The 22315-nt window shown below is 33.7% G+C and overlaps 1 protein-coding gene across 2 annotated transcripts in view; it reads right to left on the bottom strand.

The window, feature by feature from the left end:
- The window catches only part of LOC129219891 (insulin-like growth factor 2 mRNA-binding protein 1), a 91376-nt gene that overhangs the window by 60277 nt on the left and 8784 nt on the right, over positions 1-22315 (bottom strand). Inside the window, exon 1 of one of the 2 annotated variants that reach the window (XM_054854206.1) lies at positions 21804-21854. The exons of the other annotated variant lie outside the window; for it this stretch is intronic. Within the exon in view, the coding sequence (XP_054710181.1) occupies positions 21804-21848 (45 nt within the window). The 5' untranslated portion in view covers positions 21849-21854. Of the gene's footprint in view, positions 1-21803; positions 21855-22315 lie in introns of those variants that run through there. 2 annotated transcript variants of the gene reach the window in all.

Raw genomic sequence — 22315 nt, 5'->3', positions numbered from 1 at the left:
GCCACAACATACTAGTTTGTGTTAGAAGTATAACGCTGGTCATTGAAACTTGACCCCCTTACAAAAATTTCTGGATCCGCCCCTGCCCATGCCCCCCCCCCTTATAGTATAACAATGAACCAATGAACTATAATTTTATCATCGCAAGTCTGAACAGTCATTGAGCAAACTAACAGCAATTTTAAAACCATTCAAAAGAAGTCCATTGAGTACACAAACATATCCCCCCTCCCAACCCCCCCCCCCAAAAAAAAAGAGAATCATTCTGTAAGCAATGAAACTAATAAAAATCCCTATAAAAATAGTGACAACTGCCCGTTAAAGCACCTGCCTCTAGAAGAAAAAATAAATTTAGAAAAGGCAGAACAATGAGGTCGTTTTCGAAAATTTAAAAATTATTTTTTTCTGAAAGAGCATGGTTAAAAAGACAGGATCTGACCATTTTTTAAACAATTTGACGAAGTTGAATATTTAAAAAAATTTAATCGGTGCACAGATTCAATATTAATTTTTACGCTTCTGCACATGACATCACAAATGATGAATTACCATTCACTCATGCCATTAGCGCAGAGCGCAATATTTAATTCGCTTCTTGACTCACTTGTACTGGCAACGATATGGTTGATAGCAAGCGTAGAGCGCAATATTTAATTCGGTTCTGAATTATCATACCACGGAAACGCGGTAGACAGCAAGCGTAAGCATTCCGTGAGCCAGTGGAATACGCGCCCAAAGTGCATCACTTGTTAATCATAAAGACCAAGCCTTGTTTGAAAAATCGGACGTTTAAAAAAATTAAAAAGCTTGAAAATAAAAGATTTTCCTCGCTCCATTTTTTTTTTTTTTTTTTTGGCTCGTTTTATCAACTTTAGTGATTAAAAGTAGTACTTTTGACTGATGGAAACAACCCCGTTGAAACAAAACGGATATTCATCCGTAGCTAAATGAATTTGATTAAAACAAGCATCACAGAGTTAGAACAAAACGAAAGTCCCGCTTCCCTTGTAAAAAAAAAATTAAAAGGATAAGTATTACAGTTAAAACAAAAGTATAGTCCCATTTTAAATTTCAAGTTATTAGAAGGTGCAACGGGCTCTCCGCATTGCAGCATGTATTAAACAGCAATAAATTATAGACAGTGGCGTACCCAGGGGGTGGGCTGATAGGGCTACAGCCCCCCCCCCCCGAAATTTTCAAAATTAATTATAAAAATTATAATAAAGAACAAGTTTTTTTTTATGATGTATTTTTGAAATCTTACATTCGTATTGATATCAGAAAAGAGATACATGAACTTTTCTTAGCTACCAGTTCATAAGTATCCCCCCCCCCAGCTCAAAGACTTTCGAGCTCAGCCCCCCCCCCCCCCCGAACTGATTTGTCTGCGTACGCCGCTGATTATAGACGTCGCTACGTTGTCGACACGCTTGTCATTCTATCGACGAGAAAAACAAGGAATTTCCGTTTGCAGGCCAGGCTAGCGTAATTGTCTTTTGAGAGAAATCCTGTCGTACAGACTGTCTAAAATCGTGCAGGAAGGAACTTTGCAAAAAAAAAAGACTACGACAGGACGTTCCAACGTATTCGACCGCGTACTGGATATGTATTCCCATACTCCAATACGTAAAATTTAATCCCTTAAAAATTATCTTAAGAAAGCTGCCTAAAAGAAACTCATTTTAACTGTCATAGTTCATTTTAGCACCCCCCCCCCCCTTTACCTTCATGCCAGGACCGCTGAGAGCCAAAACGGACCTCTTGTCAGTTTAGTTGCCGGACCCCTCCAACAGGGGTCGGAGCGGTTATTAAAAACAATTAGGTCACAATTGATAAAAATTTTAAGACAAAAAAAAGTTTTTTTAAACTTAAATGTAATCGCTTGATTTTCGTAGTGGATGATAAAACCTTTCAAATTTAATCTTGAAAACAAGGGCGCCCATCTGCAAAATTGTAAGGGAGGGGAGGGGGCGGGGCTCAGATATTTTCCCCATGGTTTAGCAGGATATTTTCCCCATGGAAACTGATTTCAGTGCAGATTAGAGTTATTAAATTCTGACATTTTTAATACCTTATTCATTAACGGCTGGAGAAAAAATGTTTACATTTTTGCAAATAAAAGTACTAAAAAGGAAGTTCTTAATTCTAAGGAAGGGGTGGGGCTTGAACCACCACAAGTCCCCCCCCCCTCCAAATGGGCGCCCTTGCTTGAAAACTACAATAAAATGCATTCAATCTTATTCTTCAACACAGTGAACCCACATTTTGAAGTAGAAGTTATTACCACATACTAGTACCATAAATATTTGTCCAATTACTTCTTTATCTGCCTTGTTGTTTTATTAAAGTGAATTACAAAGAATGATGGAAAGAATATCCTTAATAAGGAGGGATTTAAAGTAAAGTGCAAGTCTAAAATTAATTATGTAGTACTTGACTCTAATCAGATAATTTGATACTTTTTACTATATCAGAATCATCAAAAATATCGCTGAAAATTACAGGTAAATCATTTAAAGATGCAAATGAATACTTTTTTACGGCAACTAAAACTAAGAAAACCTCAGCTTACGAAATTTTATCTTGGAGTGACTTTGTAACAAAAGCTTTGGATTGATTCATTATAATCAATTTGTTTTCAGTGGAAGACTAAGAACAAGAAATTAAAACCTCTATTTTTCAAGCTACTACCATCATGAAAAGATTCATTTTTAGATTAAATTTAACTTTTCTGCGTAAGTAGGGAATAATGAAAATTTTAGGACAAAATTTGAAATTTTAGGTCAACTCCTACCCTTGCCCTCCAACCTCATAACGCATAATATACTACTACTCCAATTTTGACTCAACCCCCCCCCCCCCCGACTTCGTAGTTTCCGATCAGGCTGACATAGTCTCTCGTTGTTCCTACCCCCCCCCCCCCTCCCTCAAAAATTTTACCTTTAGCAGTGTTCAGAAGGGAAAAAAATAATTTGGATCTTTTTACAGAGGGATGTTCAAAGGACTTGAAACTAGAGCAGATTTGCCATCCTTTTCCTACATTTTGTGCAGCTGATATTGAAAGGGGATAATCACAGCCAACTGATTTAAGAATGAAAACCAAGCAAATCCTGGGAGGACATCCGGTAAAAGGAAATCAGTTCAAGACTTAAGATAACTTTCTTCAGAAACTGAGGTTTTATTTCCCAGTGTCTTCTTGGAAAATAACCTAAAATGCTATTTAAAGAAACTGATAAGCAAATAATGTTGCGAACGAATCTGCGTTCAGTAAGCAGTATTTTGGCTGTCAAATGGAACTACAGTTGAATTCGATCTTAAATTTTTTTTCATACCCTATTTTGGATGTACAGTAAAACCTGTAAAGTTGATTACTTGTCTAAGTTGACCGTTATTTTCAGGCACAGAATTATATTATAATTCAACCTCTATAAGTTGACCACCTGTTTAAGTTGACCACTTAAGTAGCGCACCGCAAGTGGTCAACTTACACAGGTTTCACTGTAATTCGCTGCCGCTCACCAACCCCCGAAAATTACTTTGCAATCTTATTTGGTTGGAGAAGATTCAAAGTGCCTGTTAAAATGAATCAAATTAAAACGTACGTTACGATTAGATCAAAATAAAAATTGCGCTCCCCTCCCCGTTGAAAATAGTTTCAGTAAAGAACCCATAAATTTAGAAAATATTAAAATCCAACTCCAACCTGAAGACAAAAAAAACTTTATAAAAATATGTGTAATAAAATTATTTTTAAAGAAACGCTTCGAAGAGCCCACCTGACCTGGGATCCAAACTAACTTGTACCAAATTTCGCAGCATAAGGACGGGCCTCTTGTGCATAGCAAAACAGCTGTTTTGTTCCTAATAGTTTGCTCTTTAGCTCCGGGCTTGAATCCGGGCCTAGGACTTTTGCTAAATTAGAAACCCTTAAATCCACTGTTCTGATTAATTGAGAAAATAGGAACAAGCTCGATCTAATGCAGAAAAAACCCTCAAATGACATAGTATGTAAAGGGTGTGGGAAAAATTTCATGCTTTCAATAGGCAATTTGTGAAATTTTAGCTAAAAATATTAATTACGAAAAATTCGGAAACCCCCCCCCCTCAGGTGCAAATCCCCTGGGGGCTCGAAGTAATTTTGTACAAAATTTTGAAGGCTGCAGGTGCTAGGTCCGCCACAGACAGAATTTCACAATTTCTTTTAACGTTACTTTTTTTTTAATACATAGATATAGTCTGAGTAAAAACTTTTAGGCCAGTAAACTTTTTTGAGAAATTGGACACATCTTAAACTTTAGGATCAAAAAATCATTTGAGTATTAACCTTAAACACAAGTTAAAAGGCAAAACAAATTGTTTGAGTGTATTTATTTATCAGAAAATAGTACAGATCAATATTTAATCCTGACCAGGAAACATCACGATCAAGAAAATTCAAAAAAATTCCAAATTGGTGGCATTCGAAAGAGTATTGGAAAACATGTTTATGGCACTGAAACTACGTGCCCTCGTGACCACGTTATCGAAATATGATGTCTTAAAAATTGCCGAAATTTTTAGTAAAGTCGCCAAATTTAGCGAGTTTTGTTCAGAAATGGAAGGGACGGCGCAAATTCAACATCTGCATCTGACAAGACATTTCACTTCCATATTTGGTCACCACCAAAGCGCGTGAGAAATATCGCATTAATTCTTTACTCGGGGTGACTACCATGGCGCGGGGTGTCGTGGCACAGACTGCGGCATTGAAATTTTTAGGGGCTTGTATTCCGGGATATTAACGTGCAACTGTATAGGGGAAAACGCCACAGCCCGAAATATTTGTTTTATTTTATTGTAAAAACAATGGAATTTTTTGTTATTCTTAAGACTGTCTGTTAAAAAACTGATGTTTAAAACTTTTATGCTTCTGCGGGTGAAATATTTCCACTGAAAGAGTTTATTCGATGATGAAACTGTTTTGAAAAAAATATGATAACCGTAGAGAAACGGTAAACACACTTTAAAGTCTTTTTTTTTTTTTTTTTTTTTGAAAAGTCGTAAATCTGAAGTCTTTAACAGTATCTAAATACGAAGAAAACGACATTTTTAAAGCTTTCAAACCATGTTCTCAAATTAAAAAAACGATTTCTGTCAGTTATTTCCAGTGTGTTTTTCGTTATGTGTATCGTTTTCAAGTTGTGTAAACCCTCTAACAAGTCAAATAAAAAAAAAAAAAAAACTGTATTAATTTTTATTTTGCTCCGTCTTTGAATTCCCTTTTAACGTGAAACATAATTGGTAAAAGTGACTTCAGTATTTTTAAAAAGGACTAAATAACATGCAATATGATGTGCATTTACGTTATAACGACTTTCAGTTGCAGTGACAGACTTTTTCGAACTACAGGGGTTGTTGTAATGAAAGTCGACTATAAAATTTTTGATAAGAATCCGTTATGAAGTAATTTCCGACATCCACATCGTTAGTTTTGCTGTGCAAATTTTTGACATTTACTATCCGTTGTTTTCTTTTTTTTAATTATTATTTTTTTCGATTTTAAATTAAACATTTTCGCTAGCAGTGGTCAGACAATAAAACTTCATGAATGATAATAACTTTGGAAAAAATAAATAAGAGCTGGGATTCTACAATCCATGATCATGTTCTTTCAACATCAAAAACTATCCATTTTATTTTCAATATATAAGCTTTAATAAGCATGTTTTTTTTTTACTTATTCATATTAATTCTCGTACATAATTATTAATTACTTACAACACATTTCATTACAAGAGTACAAACTTAAATTAGTTAAGTAAAACACACTTGAAATGCACTTAAATTCTGAAATGCATTATTATCACGATTACAAAGTTAAATCCTACGTTCAATTTCGTTATAAAGTTGTAGCTCCTCTGGTTAAAGCTCTCTAGTTTCCATTTCACAGGCTTCATAGTTACTTTTTAATTTTACCCACACAAGTAAAGGGTTAATTCGAAACATCGTTTACGCGCTTTGCAGATGACCAGAAATGGAAATGAGAGTCTTGCTAAACGCAGGCGCTGAAATCACGTGGTATTTTCCATTTCTTGCCCAAGTCTTTAAATTTGGCGAATTTTCGTAAGATTTCGACAGACTTTGACCCCCCATATTTCAAAAACAAAAGGACGAGGGCACACAATATTTGGGTCAAATTTTTTTCTAAAGATACTCTTTCGAATGCGACCATTTTTAACTTTTTTCATGATTACTGAACTCGTGATGTTTCCTGGTGAGTAAAATCTTTAAGGCCAATATAGAAAAAAACAAATGAAGACAAAGTTAAAAATTTTTTAAGCGTGTGTAGGAGTCATTTCTTGAAATTGTTTCTAATATTCTTGTTTTCATGGATAAAACTAGTTTTTGACAGCGTTAGGGATATATTTTTCGCCATTCATCTTCGATATTAAATTTCAACTGTGTTTGATGAAGTTAAATGTCCCTCATTTGCATAAACTCGTCTTGCTAAGTCAACCCATAAGTTCCATATTAGGCTAAGATCTGGAGACTTAGTTGATCATTTCAAAGTTTTAACATTGTTGACTTGGAACCACTTTTTTGCACTGTTACTCGAATGCATAAATGCATTGTCATGCTGATATTTCCAATTTTCTCCAGCAATACATTCAGCATTGGATAAAACGATGGCTTGGAAGGACATTTTTTATGCTTGTGAATTCATTTTACTTGACACAAACATAACGGAGCCCACACCATTATAAGCAAAGTACTCTTAAGTCATGCTAGAGCCTAAATCTAATTGGCGATTGGAGAGTAATTCTTTTTCTTTTCGTAAAGTATACCAATTGTGTTTCCATCTGTCTGGTTCATCCAAATTCCACTTCTTTTCGTCAGAAAAAAAAATTTGCATCCACTGGTTACCCCAGGTCATGATTTTCTGACTAAAGTTCAAATGCCCTATGTTGTGCTTAGTCAGTAACTAAAGCTTAGGCAATTTTGCTGCATAAATAAGACCTCCACACTAGGGTGGGGCGAAAAATAAAAAGTTTTTCCGATAGTAATAGTTGCCAAAAGTTGTCTTTGGTGATAGTTAGAAAAATGCAAAATTTGATGAAGATCGGATAATATCTTCAGGGGGCGCTGTGGTCACAAAGTTTTATTATAGATTTTTTCCCGGATTTCATGGTTAAAGTACGAAAAATAATGCTGTTAACTTATATCATTGCATTTTTTTACTCATAAGATTTATTTATGCACTGAAAGCATATGAAATAACCCATAAAAGTTCTTTTATGTTATTTATTTATATTTCCAGCATCTTAAAAAGAAACAAAAAAGTAAAAAATAGTGACTTTTAGGACAATACTACAGGGTGGCGACAGGAACTGTGAAAAAAAGTTCCCTGACTTTTCCCTGATTAAGTTCACCAAATTTCCCTGATTTACGTTACCAATGATAATGGTTTTCTTTCTTTGCTCTACTTGAAATCCATTGTATGTTTGTATTAAATGCAGTATTATAAACGTTTTAAGTTGTGTAAAGTTGTTGAACTAAAGATATATTTTAAGAAGATGCTACTTTTTTAATAAAATGGTTTTTTAAAAAAAAGACAATTTTTTTTTTTTTTTGGAAGGAAAGAAAAACTTACAAAACAGTATATTAAATTTTTATACAATGGAAAGATTATAGAAAATTAAAAAAAAAAAATACTTTACTTCTAGAAACCACTTAGCATAAGAATTTTAAGAAACTATTAAAATTACTCTTAAAAACATATGTGTATTTATAATAGGACTAAAAAGTAATTGAAGTAATGTAGTTATTCTTATATAACTAATTGACATATTTATGCAAAACAGATGAAATCATTTGACATCCGTTCGTAGGGAGCTTTTCTCTAATCAAGAATATAGGTTTTAATGAATGAATACGGCATTTTAACAATAAAAAATAAAGATATTTACTTAAGTTCACAAGTTAACTCTATTTCAAATGATTTCAGTATGTAACGAAAAAAAATCTTAGATTGCTTTTGTAACAAACAACTTTGAATGCAAGGGAAAAAAAAGCAATTAGTTAATATCAAAATGTATAAAAGAATACAACTTGGTTATAAATTTCAAAAATACTTAAGTCTGAAGAAAAGAAAACCTTTACAATCAGCGGTGACAACAAATAGTATAACGGCAAAAAACAAAGTTTTTTTTATTGAAAGTTCAATTTTAGCAATTAAACTAAAAACCCAAAGAAGTAATAACTTTTAAGTTTTTATAGTATTAATTCAAAAACCAAAGCTTTCTTCTTGAAATCGTGATTACAGAACTTAATTACTTCGAGACAATGGAATAAAGGCAACGGAGCTGAGACATTAATGAAGGCTTCCTCTTTGCCTGTATGGTTGTTTATTTTACGTAGCATTGAAAGCGTAAAAGGAAATTTCAAGCTAAGGTAAAATAAACAACCTTACAGACACAGAAGCAATCTTAAGAAGTTCATCCTGTGGTTAATAAGCAAGATTCAATACTTTGACGTTGAGGAAAAACGATGCACAAATATGCGGCAGTGTATAATCGCACCTCATTAATTTTACTTTTTTTGAACAGATAATTGGCGGAAAATGCGTAGGGAATTGGAGTACTTAATTTAAAAAAAATTTTTTTTCTTCATAAAATCGATTTTCCCTGATTTTTTGTTATTTTTTCAAAATTCCCTGATATTTCCCTGACTTTTCCCTGATCTCCCTGATCTGTCGCCACCCTGTACTAAGTAAAAACTGATGAATTTTACAAAATGTGACACAAAAATTATGAAAATGCAAATATATTAGACAAATAAAATTAAACAGCACTATTGAAACAATAATAAACAATTTTAAAAATCTGTAAAAATTTACACTACATACGTGATACAAATTTATGTGTCACAGTTAGAGCTTTTATGAAAATAGTCTTTTTTACTTTCAAAGAAAGGCAGTTCCTTTCGAGCCTATAAACGTGCACGAATGAAACCATCCCTGGCTTCTATTCCACTTACGGCCAGAGATACATCCGTCACCAACTTTACGCAGCGCTCCACAGATTGAGTATGACAAGGAAATTTGCACATGTTTTGAAGAAAATGAGGAACATCTCCGGTTTTCACTAAGTCCTGTAGCTCGTCCTCAGTTAGTATATTTGTTATAGGAGGTTTTGTTATAAGCACTTCTTCACACTGCCAATTGATCAAGTCGACATAGTCGGAAGAAGAAAAGTTAAGCTCAGGGATGGTAAAAGTACGGATATCATTATTGTTCACAGAATTAGTGTCTCGTACTCTCAAAATCCGACGAGCAGCTAACTGCCGTACATGCCTTCGATCATCATTTAATATCGCCAGCAAGATGTTTTCAGGATGTGCAAAAAATGCGTTCCACTGAATGACTGGATCGATGACATGTAACAGGTCGTCTGGCAAATAACGCGACAGATGAATAACGTGCCACAAGTTTCGTGCACCATCCTTGCATGCTGAGTTGCACTTAATTAGAAACCAGCAAGGTGTATAAACTTTAATAACGAATGAAACAAGCATTTTTAAATTTGCTGTTGGATATTCTGTGCCGATGTACAAACGCAAAATCCGACTGGCTGTCGTGAGCCATCTAGAATGACTCAAGGAACCAGGTACTCTTTCAGAAAGGTGTACGGAGCAGTTGCCACTAATAACGGCTTCAAATATTTCCAGTAGATATTTCTGGTCAGTACTTAGGTCCCCTCGGTCGATAGTTGGCATGTTTTGAATATTGCACTCAACGGCTTTATATTTCACTATCGGTAGTGATTAGCAGCCTATCAACATTTTGCCAATAGGACCGATGAATCCTCGGGGATTAGTACTTGGTCCATCCAAGTATTCTATTAAATGGCGAAGCAGCAATTCGTTGCCATGAAGCTGGCATATTAACCACTGCAATGGTCTGTGAAAGAATGTTTCAAGGCGTAAAATCACGCCACTTTTTCTTCCGGTATTTACTGCAGTACCGTCACATCCGACGGCGTACAACTGAGTAATATCAATTTTGTTTTCGACAATGAAATCCAGTATGCCGTTTGCAATTCCTTCTGCGTTTGATCGATTTGGCGAAATATGTCCTAAGTATTTATTATCTGGCAGCATAACCAGTGCTACATGTTCTTCAATAATTACTTTTCGATGATAACTGCCGGACACAGATTGTTCCAAGAACAATGTACTATCCTTTCGGCCATCAAAGTACAGACCTTGTACATCAGCACATTTTGGCCCTTGGTGATGAGCTTGCAGATTTTTTCTCATTTTTTTACGCTCTCGTTTCACTTTGCTTGGATCGATTATATTTGAAGATGTTTCAGGAGAAATTAAGCCCACGTCTTCTAATATGGATGATGCCAACGCGGCCGCTGATCTATTCGAAACACCGTATCGGTCACACGTTTTAGAAAATTTGTTCAAACTGACTCTTACTTGCTTTATAATTTATAACTATAAATTCAGGATCCTTTTCGTCCGTACCTTCTATTGAATATTCTTTATCAATTTCTGTTTCTTCAGAACCTTCTTCACGGGTATTAACTATGCTTTCCCTCTTCGCTCTTGATTCTTCTTTCTTTTTTCGTTCAAAACTCAAGTTTTAATTTTCTTGTGGTTTGAATATCAATATTTCCAATAAACATTTTTCTATCACCACGCTGATCAAAAAGAAAAAGTTGTTCTTTGGAAGGAACTTTGCGAGTCTTGTCGCAGTTACACGCACTGAAACGGCATTTACAACAAGCGATGTCGAAAAGTTTTTCTCGAGCTTCGGATGAAAATAACTGCATCTTTGCGTTAAACGCATTTGTTTCAACAGATTTTTTATTCATAGTTTTCTTCAGGTTTTTATATTTGCCGTGAAAATGTCGAATCATTTGAACGATTCGTTTATATGAAACTATAGGAATAGAGGAACGATGCCATATCTCTTCTAACTTCGTGGCTACGTCTTCTGCTATCTCAGTCACTGTGGGCACTTTGGAAGAACTAAACTGTTTCTTTTCGTGTGCAAGAAATAAATAATACTTAAATACATCTTCATACGTAGGTAACACAGAATCAGACAAATTTTTTGGTGTTCCGAAAATGGAATCTTTTAACATTTTCCTTGTTTTTACTTTCGATCCAGCACAATAATCCTTCGAATGTTTTCCGCTTATTATGGTGTTAGAGATAGCGTTTCAATGCACTGAAAATATAAACATACACTGTGCTGTGCACTAGGGTGGGCCGAAAAAACTTTTTTTGGAAATCTGTTTTTGGATAGTGCGGAAAAGTTGCTATATGGGCCCGTTATTACCCATGAAAAATTTCGCTAAATTTGTTTAATATTTAGCCGACGCTATTTGACCTCGAAAAACTGAAAAAAATGGGCAAAAATGCACTTTTTTCAAAAAAAAAAAAAAGGGGGGGGGGGTCGAAAATAAAAGTTTGACGCTATTTTCAGCAAACATTAGAAGTATCGTTGAAATCCTCAAAGACTTTTATACATTTCGTAGAATATTTAGCTACGCTCCTTTAAGACTGAAACATTGGAAAAATGAAAAAAAAAAAAAAAATTAAAAGTAGTTTTGAAATAAATAAGTACTGAAATGTTACGCAATACATTACTTAGAAAAAAACAGTGAAAATTCAATCAATTTTATGCGACATTTGTACGCCAATTTTAAAAAATGCACACACTCAAATAAAAAATAGTTACATAAGATGCTAATTTTTTAATCTTCGGTTCCAATTGTTTCTCCTGGATAATAAACGGCGCTCAACTACTTTTATTATTCCTAAGATTATTTTATAACTATTTTATATATATTTGACAAATAGCGCCCTTGAGTATTAAAAAAATGTGAATCCTCTGAAGTTCTTTAAACTGATTAATGAATTGAACGCAAGTATTCTTTTTCTCAAGCCATTTCTTCCTCTCGACTTTATGACCCACTTAAGAGACAAAACCCCCCGACAAGAAATGCTGTATTTCTACACCTCCACAGCTGGGAATTAAGCAATTAAAGGGGTCCTCTCTATTGTCCAATGTCCACAATGAGTTGCCACTGAGGCATCTTATACTGGAATTGGACGGTTGCAATAAGTGGCCACATTCATATTCTGGAGCTATCGAACAACTTCTTAGAGATTGTGAAAAAAATCCGGTGGTCAAATTTGATAAAATTGACTGCAATCTTCTGGTTTTGGATATGGAAAATATAAAAAAATTTAAGTACTGAACAACAATATTTGTATAGAATCTGTCTTGCCGTAAAAGATGGTAGTTGTCCTTCAAGCGTGGCTGACAGTAGCCCAGGCAAACTCAGTCAGTCATGCGCGATGGCTGACAACTACAAACCGTTTGTTACGCTTCTATATAGGCACTCCAATTCCATCAGAAAACCTTACAATGCTTGTAAAGTATGTAATTTTAGTTTATGCTCCAATGTGGTTTGAAATGAAAATGAGACCGAACTGCCAGTACCGCGCAAAACATTTTTGGAAAATGATTTCTCTTGCAAGGCAGTTTCCAGACAACGTTAAGGAGATAATTTTCAAAATTCTCGGTCAAGTAATGCATATTTCGCTCATTCTGAACAGCTACTGTTGACAATGTTGTTTGACTCAAGAAAATACATTCGGAAATTAGCTGTTAAGCGCATTCTGAACTCTAGAAATAAGAAGACGAAGTGCTCGGATGGTGTACGATTCTTGAGCGTCCTAAACTCAATTTTGAAGCCGTTGATTATGTTGATTTAGTTGATTGGGCAAACTGTGTTGTAACAGGGCCACCTCTTACAATGCATCTAAAAGACCAACAATGGAAAGAAATGTGCAAAGAACATTCTACAGAGTTTACTTTCGAGAAATTTCCCTGTCACACGCAAGCTGTGAAACGTTGTGTGAAACTAATACCCGAAGCTGCAATAAAAGTTCATGGTGAAACTGCACGAGATGGATTCATTCGTGCTAAACTTCAAGCTAGGAAAGAACTTCCATCTTTGATAACAAGGGACAATATTATTCCAAAAAATAATATTCATTATGCATGAGGTATTATAAATCAAATTTGAAGATTTCTTTTTTAAAATTTTATTATCTACATATGTAGTTCTCGAAAATGTATGATACTATTGCGTGATAATAATTACTATGATTAATGGCGCTATTTAATTAATTAGTCTATGATTTAATTTTGAAAAATAATTTTCACATTGGTTTTTTTAAAGAAATTCAATATTTTTTCATTTTTCTCCAATTTTTGATGTCGGAAAGAAGCGGTTAAATGCTCATTAAAATCAATGAAACATTTTATGGGATCGAACTGCCTCATTATATAACATTTTTGGTGCATTCCAGCAAAATATTTGGAATTTAGTTTTTTAAAAAAAATTTCAACAAAAATTCATTTTTCTTTTTTTTTTTTCGTTTTTTCAGTGTCAAATAGCGCCGGCTAGATATTTTTTAATATCCAAGAAATTTTTTGTGAGAGCTAACTAGCTCACTACGCAACTTTTGCGCGCTATCCAAAAATTGATTTCGAAAAAAAAAATTTTTCGGCTTATTTCGGCCCACCCTACTGTGCACTCGATGCTGTAGAAATGCGTCTGGAACTTTTCTCGGTTAGAGTTCAAGGTTGTATGACGTATTTAAATGGCATTTCACATGATTCTAAGAGCTCGACGGCAGTGTCTCTTCAAATTACGGAGTTTTTACAACAAAACCATGCACTGCTTTCTTTTAATGCTAACGTTTAGTGACCAAATTTCTTTTGGAAGGTATTCTATATGTTCTTAATACATACATGTCCTTTAGAATTAAAAAAGGTGAAATTAAAGTTAGAAAAAAGCATGATTTTTACATTGAAACCATGATATTATAGGAAAAAAACAATGTTAAAACTTTGCGATCGCAGCGCCCCCTGAAGATATTAACCGATTTTCGTCAAATTTTGCACAATAGCTAACTATCACATAAGACAACTTTTGGCAACTATTACTAGTAGATCGGAAAAACTTTTCATTTTTCGCTCCACCCTACTCCACACCTTCTAATTGTGATATACATAGTTTTTGACAAACATTTAAACCTATCGTTAAAATAAGGTCCCTGATTGAGTAATTTTCAGGTGATGTAAGTTTGCAAACTCTTTCTCCATCCCGTGAAGACAAAGCTTTGAGTCTTTTCTAAGTGCTCTTTTTACCATAACTATGTTTCAATTGAAAAAAGGGGTTGACTTAGACCTATAATCTTCCATTTTTTTTTCATAATATACTATACTTAATCACCCCCGTTGACGAAAAAACTTCAATCTGCCTTCTTTCATGAACAGTCAATTCCTTACCTTTTAATATCTTCACAAAGAGAACCAAAACTTTGATGAAATTAATGACAAAAATACAAGTTGAAATGTTTCCATAATATTTTTAACTGAAGTGATAGTTATACCAGTATATATGCCTGTAGTTTTAAAAGTACACTAGTGTCCTTAAAGTTTTTACTCAGACTGAAATACTAACTATGAATACACCAATGTTTTTCTGGCAATTTCATACTTTACAAATCCTGTCTTTTGCGTTATTTCTTACGTAGGAACATCAATAGTTAATAATACAATAGTATTAAAATCCCCTTAATTTTATTTTCTAGTTTTCACGAAAAAATTTACTGGCCTTAAAGTATTTACTCACTGTATTTTACCCTAACAATGATAAAATTGTAATTACAAGATATTGTTTAATAGTTTCAATAGAAAATAATAGCTCACGATTTTATGAATAACAAATCCCAATATGCGCTGGATGGAAATAAACCCGAAATCGGACGTCAGAAAAAAAGGCTCACAACGAGCATGCATCTCTGACAAATGCCTTTGGTTTAGAATCCTACCCCTAATGAGTCTAGATTATATATTCATGGAAATTAGGATCAGAATCGAGTTGAGGAAAATTTGTCGGCCAAAAACTAAATTATCTGGTCTATGGAGGATCGATCCCGTAACTTTCGCGTTATTAACAAAATGCTTAACGAAAAAAGAAAAATGTACAGGTGTTTTTTTATTCGTATCTACTCTCCACTAGAGTCCAAGTAATTCCCTAAATGTGGGAATAACAGTTTTGCATACACGGACGTTAGATTTTCCTGATGAAAATGCTGTAAGTCATGGGTGGTGGGGAGCAGGGCCGCCGAGAGGGGGGGGGCAGCAGGGGCAGAAACCTCGGGGCCAGGGCCGAGCGCCTCCTCAAAAGTTTTTTTTTTTTCAGAGTATATGCTGCTAACTGAACTTCTTTTTCGTGCTGGGAAAGCAAAAACATCTCTCATTCAACATTTTAGCCCATTATTCAACATCTGCATGTTCACAGCATCAAATGCTTGTGGATCAGTTCGTTAGGGGGCTATCTTGCAGAGACATTTCTATTGGGAATTAAAACGAAACGTAGCAAGGCCACCATAACAAACAGCGCTTACCCGGGCCCATAGCACAGTTGGGTGATATCAAGGTAGGGGTTCCTCAACTTTGGGTCGCTGCCCCCACGCATTTCTTAGGGGGTCGTGACATTTACAATGTTACATGTAAAAATATGTCACTGCATATTTTAAAAATTAAAATACATAGGATAAAATAACATTTTAAAGTAGTGTCAACACTTGAGCGCAGTGGAAAATTCAGGAAAAAAGCTATAGGATTGTAGCACAATTATACCAGAGTACCTGACCCCACAACATCCTCTAAGAAAATCTTTCATTTTGGTTTAGGGACTTCCATCCCTGCAAACTTCCACGAAAGAGCTCCGAATTCACCTCCCTCTAACATCATCTAATGTTTGTACAGGGCAGTTTTCTTGTTGAACTACTTGAGCTAGTTGATCCAAATTGGGAAGTTTCTCTAGTATTCTAGAGAAAGTTTTTTTTCTTCCACTTTTTTTAAACAGCGCAGACGTTGTGTCACAGCCTCAAAATGAAGCGTGCAGAAATAAAATATGTTTTTCTTTATAAGCGAGGATATTTATCAAAACTTTTGGAGGAGTATAATTGAGTTTAACATTTCCTTTGCCAACTTTTTAAAAGAAAACTTCTTGTTGATGTGACTGAGTGAGCCCAATTAAAATGACGAGTAAATCTATATCGTCCCCTATTATGGCGGCGGTCCTTTGATGTTTTGATTCTTTATAAACTGTTTCAATGACAAGACCATCTGCATCATCTCCGGTCTATTTTGCAGTGATATCAACAGCTTCTAATTTCCCAATAAACATATTGATAAATTTTGTCTTAAAAAATTCTTTTGACTAGTTGGTACGATCACTTTTTCGTAGAAACAAAACTTCATATAATTTTGAAAGAGCAGCAGACCTTAGCTGTGCTATTGCTGTTATGTTTTTATTATAGTCCGAGTAACCGTCAAATACAACAATTCCAAAGTAATCGAAAACGCATCATCCTTGCTAAATACAGGTGTCTTACTATCATAACGTCGATTTCGTGGTTTATCAGATTCCAACATTGTCAAATCAAGGTGTTGGATACGGGCTTGGTTCATAAAGATATTGCTAGAGGTTTTTATCAAAAACTGCTTGCTAACCAGTTATTCTTTGAAAGAGAAGCAATAGATTTACAGATACTCTGCAGTCGTTAATCTTCACAGATTTGTTGACAATTAAAATAGGTAAAACTTGATCAGAGCATTTTAACTTTATTTCATTATATTTTAAACAAATTGTCATAGTATTAAACTAGCCATCATCACCGTAAGGGCTACGCGCTCTCTGCCCTCTATCTCAGAAACGGTAAAATGCAAAAAATAATGCAAACAAAATGTAACAACATTTTTTTTTAATTACACGAATTGGCAAATGTGATTAAACAAAGATATATTTGATGTATGAAAAATAACGAAAATGATGTAATAAGTAATAAAAAATGTAAATCAACCATAATTATAAAATTTTTGGAGGTATACAGACTTTAAACGGCGTGTTGTTGATGGGAACTAACGGTTGACCTTGAATTATGCTGAAAATGCGTAACCGCTGAATGCTCTTCGGCCTCTATCTCAAAATTGGTTAATGGTACAAAAAAAAAAAAATGTTTTCCACATACTTGTATATACACGTACTTTCTCGTATATGCACGCTTGAATATGTATATGCATGTCGAAATACAAATGTTCCTCTTTACACGATTAGACTCGGGATAAAACGTATCTATACGCATATTCATGTGTACACGTATATGCACGTATTTTCGCTTGTGTGCACGCATAAGTATGTGTTTTCACAATTAAAAGCAAATTTACCTCTGTACACGAGTATACTCTGGGTAACACATATCCATATGCATATTCTCTTGTGTACACGTACATACTCGTATATACACATATTTACTCGTGTATGCACACATAACTATGTATATTCACTTAAAAATTCAAATATACCTCCATACACGAACATGCGCAGGATAACACGTTTATATACATATATTTACGCACATAGTCGTATATACACGTATTAACTCGTGTATGCTTGCGTAAATATGTACATACACGCAGTCTTGCATTATATAGACGAACGCTGCGAACAGCGTTCGCAGAAAATTTTTGGCTCTGCAGAATTTTTTTTTCTAACTGCTAACGTTGATTTAATTTTTTTTTCTTTAAGAGAATTTTTAAGAAAATCACAGAATTTGTTTCTGTTAGTCTTTCTCCAAAAGCCTTTTAAAGCACCATGTGTAAAAAAAAAATAATGGTTTTGGTAGTTTTCTTCAGTTGGTGAAAAATAAGCAAACTATGTAATATTGTTAAAAAAAAAAAGATTTAAAGCACCTTTTTTTTTGTCTCTTTCATATTTGAATATAAATTTAATTTTTTATTCAAGGGTGAGTTAGGCAAAAAAGTTATTTGCAGAAAACTTTCCAGTTAGGATTTGTGTTCGCTGAAAGCTTTTCGTTTTATCTAAGTCTGCATACACGTAGAAATACAAATGTGTCTCTGTTCATGTGACATTTATATTTTACGAATTTAACCTGAATTAAAAATTTAATCAAATCAATTTGATTACTTTTAATCTGATTACTTTTAATCTGACTAAATTCAATTTGATTAATTTAATCTGAACTAAATCAATCTGAACTAAATTAGTTTTTTTAATCAACTAACGAGTTAGTTTAAACTAACGTTAATCTTCGTCTGCAATTGAATTAAATTTTTAAAATATTAGTCTGAACTAAATGGGAGTCAGATTACTTTAGTCGATTGAGGATTTAGTTGATTAATGCCCAACACTGATTGGGCATCACTGTTTTAGAATATTATAATTCCCCTATTTCCATGTTCTATTGCCTGAGTAAAGTCTTCAATTTCTAAAGCCTTCACCATATTGAGATAAACTCTGATGAAATTAGTAATTAATTTTTTACAAGTAGTTGAAACGAGCTCAGATGCAATATAATTGCACTTTTTGAGGGGTCGTGGCAAAATTAAGAATGTGCATGTCTACTACTACAGAACATAAAATATAAGAAGTGCTGAAAATGATGGTGAATTCAAAATTAGTGATGCTTTAGTAGTAAAATAACATTACGAAAATAGGCGAGCGGCTGTTACAGAAGCGGATGAAATTGGATTCCAAAACTCGGACTTGTTTTTGAGATTGTTCAATTTACATGCAATATTACTAAATCACTCAATATTTCTAGCGCTCTTTTAGCTATTGTTATTTTCTTACTTCTTATTGCTATTTTCTTTCTTATTGGGGGGGGGGGAATGGGAGGGGAGAATAAACACCCAAGAGGCCTTTAAGGGTATATTACAAGTATTTCTAAGCAGCAGAGAAGATGAGAACTAAAAACAGTTGGTCAAACAGTCCCTGAGGAAGTTCTGTGACCATTAATGAATGATGAGTCTCTGAAACTACAGTCGGACCTCCATATATCGAACTTCCACATATCGAAATTTTCTATATATCGAAATCCCAGCAAATTTCTATGTTCATTACATAGAGAAATCATTTCTATATATCGAAAAAGTCTCTATATATCGAAATTTTTTGCGAGACATTCGTAGATTTTTTTTCCACTTTAGACTGCATGTCTCATGAAAAATGAAGGTTTGCGGAGAAAATTATGATCACTAGGTTGCTACGAAATTCATAAGGAATGGGGGGTTCAAGGGTGTGTAGATAGGGTCGTTGTTCCGTTCTGGAGTTCTTACATTCCCTCAAGTTTATTTCAAATCTTAGTTGCAACCAGTAACACTAAAATCAGTGTCAAGTTATCCCTTTTGTCTGTTGATTATCATTCCTAGTATTTTTAACTTCAGTAAAAATCATTCAAGTTAAGTAGATTGATTTTTTACTTTTCTCTCGATTACATTGTTAACACGAAATTCCCCTAATGTGGCGGTTCAAGTTGAATTTCAGAAGAATGAAGGTGTATGAAGGAGCAAAAATGTAATTTCTGTTAAATTTTTAATTATTAACTTTCATTTAATCCGATGCTCGTTTAAATTAGAAGTTGGGTTTCATGCACGAAAATTAGTTTTAATTTTAATGTTTTAGGATATTTTTATGATAAAATAAGATTGTGTTTCTATATATCGAAATTTCTATATATCGAATTTTTTTCCGGCAATTTGCTACTTCGATATATGGAGGTCCGACTGTATTTGTTCATTTCTTTCGGGATATTTTGTTTAAAAACTAAAGCTATGAGCAGTGAGAATGAGGAAAGGTTTCACCAAGGTATCTTCACAAAGGAACGCAGATATCAGGGTCATTGGGCTGAGTTAATGCTCATCAAATGCTGCTGAACTATTACAAGAGGTGAAGAGATTGTCCTTTGACGTACAAAAAGCAATCGAAAATGAAGCGTTTACATTAAATAAGCCAAAAGCAACCGCTGCTTTCCAAAATAAGTTGACGTGTAAGTTAACCACTCGCGGTGCACTACTTGAGTGGTCAACTTACAGAGGTTGATTTATATGATAAGGGCTAATTTCGTGCCTGAAAAAAGTGGTCAACTTACAAGGGTGGTCAACTTTACAGATTTTACTGTATAAGCATTGTTTAATAAAACAGGACCTATTTAATAACTTATTGCATAGGACTTTTTTCCCCTTTTTAACAATACCTTTAAATTAATGTGCGGTTGATGTGCATCTTTCTCCAGTGTGCTTTTATGTATCTTGAAAACAAGAGCTAATTTCAAAAATTTACTACCATATTCGTTTTTCTCGACCCAATATTAGTAGGAATTTACTATTTAAAAATTAGGATGCAGACAAAATGTTTATTCTGTTGAGTAGTGTTATGAGTATTTCACAAATAAAAGTGATTTCCAGTTAAAATTACAACTTTTTTTTACTTTTAAATTTTAATAGCGTTAATCCGATGTGTTAAATGAATTTTAAAAATAATTTGGTAATAAACTTTCAGCGTATTGGTTGTGATAGTATATTTAACGTTTACCATGTTGAACTTTATTAATCACTCAAAACGGACAAGTGATGATTAAGTTTAAAAAAAAGGGGGGGGGGGGGAATGATGGACTAAAAAAAAAATTCTATATACAGTTTCAAGCAGAGTACAGCATGTATTCTCAGACAATAGGTCAGATCAAGTTTTCACCTTGCTTTCTAGGTTGAAATGAGGTGGCATAAAGTTGTACACCGTAGAAGTATAACTATGGGCTCACATGGAAAGAATTCCCTTTCTTTATATCTTAGATTTTTAAACATTTCATTCGAAAGAGATGTGTAGCTACCATCGTAAAGTCCTTCAAATTTCCATTGAAAACATCGAAAAGTGGTCCATAGTTGGACCATTTTACGGCACTAATTGAAATTTTGGCCTTTTTTGACTTGATTTGAAAATTGTAAGTATCAAACTTTGTGTTTAAATAATTAGTATCAATTTCAATAATATTTGCAAAAAAAAAAAAAAAATATCGAACAGCATAGAAAGATTGAAGAAACCATATTGGTTTCTGAGAGAAGGTAAGTCATTTAAAATCCAAATATTTCAATTCCATCTCTAAGAAATCACAGATTGAACATTTTGGCAATACATTCTGTTTAAAACACTTCTTATGAATGCTTGTAAGAATTCATTTCTTAATTAAGTGGATAGATATATTACATTAATAAAATCAAAACATGCTCATACAAGTTCCCCAAATGTTATGTGGAACATAACACCCAGGTAAATGTCTTAAATCAGTCACTGATTCACTTAAAAAAAATATTAGAAAACGAATGAGGAACCTGTTGGATATTGAACCTGAACTACAGTAGGACTGCCTTGCACTAAATTACAATTGAAAGAATTTCCTATTATTTATGATACAAAAATTGAAATTGTCCAATGCCTAATTCTCTTAAAGGCTCATTTGTTTTCGTTGTAAACCACTTTTCAAAATGCACATTGCACACAAATGCATTTCACAGAAAATTTCCCATACCTAATAGAGAATTATTTAACTTTCTGAAAGAGTAGATAACATTTTTGGTTATCAAGATAAAAAAAAAAAAAAAACATAAGGCTTAGCAGTTTTCCAGGATCCTTTTAGCACAAACTAAAATGTCATACATCCCTCCAAACAAACTCAAACTATTACAATGTCAATTCTTATGTACAGATGAACATTTAATAACTATAGAAATTAACATACAAATTCTTTAAAATTTTGCGAAAAATTTTCACTTTTACATTTATTATGACAGAAAAAACAATCATGAAATCAGTTATTCAGATAAATTTGAAGTTTTGAAAGACAAAAAAATGCTAACCCCTGCGATTCTGTGGCAGAGACGGTTCCACCAGCAATTGGGAACCCATTATTTCACAGCCTGGAATAAAGATGAAAATAGGTTATGAGATTTACAAAATGCTTAATAAGATTTTTAAAACTTAAAAGTATGGAAAATTTAGCACATGACATTTAAAAGTTTAGCTACATTTGGTTTGTTTTGAAATAATTTTACAAGCCAATAATTACGTGAACAATTACACTTATAAGAAACCAAGAATGTTTTCCTAGCCGAAAGTTAATTTGCTAGATTTTCTGAATGTTTATACTCAATTTGAACATACTTTTTACCATTTCCTTTTTTTACACATGAAAAATGCTATATGAAAATGATTAGCTAATACTGGAACACAACTATTAGCATTAGGTAGATGAATCTGCAATTTCCAACATTTATTCAAGTAGAAAGATTCTAAATGACTAAAATTTTTTTCTTGAAGTTTTACTAATTGTAAACAAGTATGAAAAGATTGAGTACTAAAATGACATTTAAGGC

This window comes from Uloborus diversus, chromosome 4 (genome assembly GCF_026930045.1).
Source record: "Uloborus diversus isolate 005 chromosome 4, Udiv.v.3.1, whole genome shotgun sequence".
NCBI classification, from domain to species: Eukaryota; Metazoa; Arthropoda; class Arachnida; order Araneae; family Uloboridae; genus Uloborus; species Uloborus diversus.
This window is presented reverse-complemented; position numbering and strand designations above follow the sequence as displayed.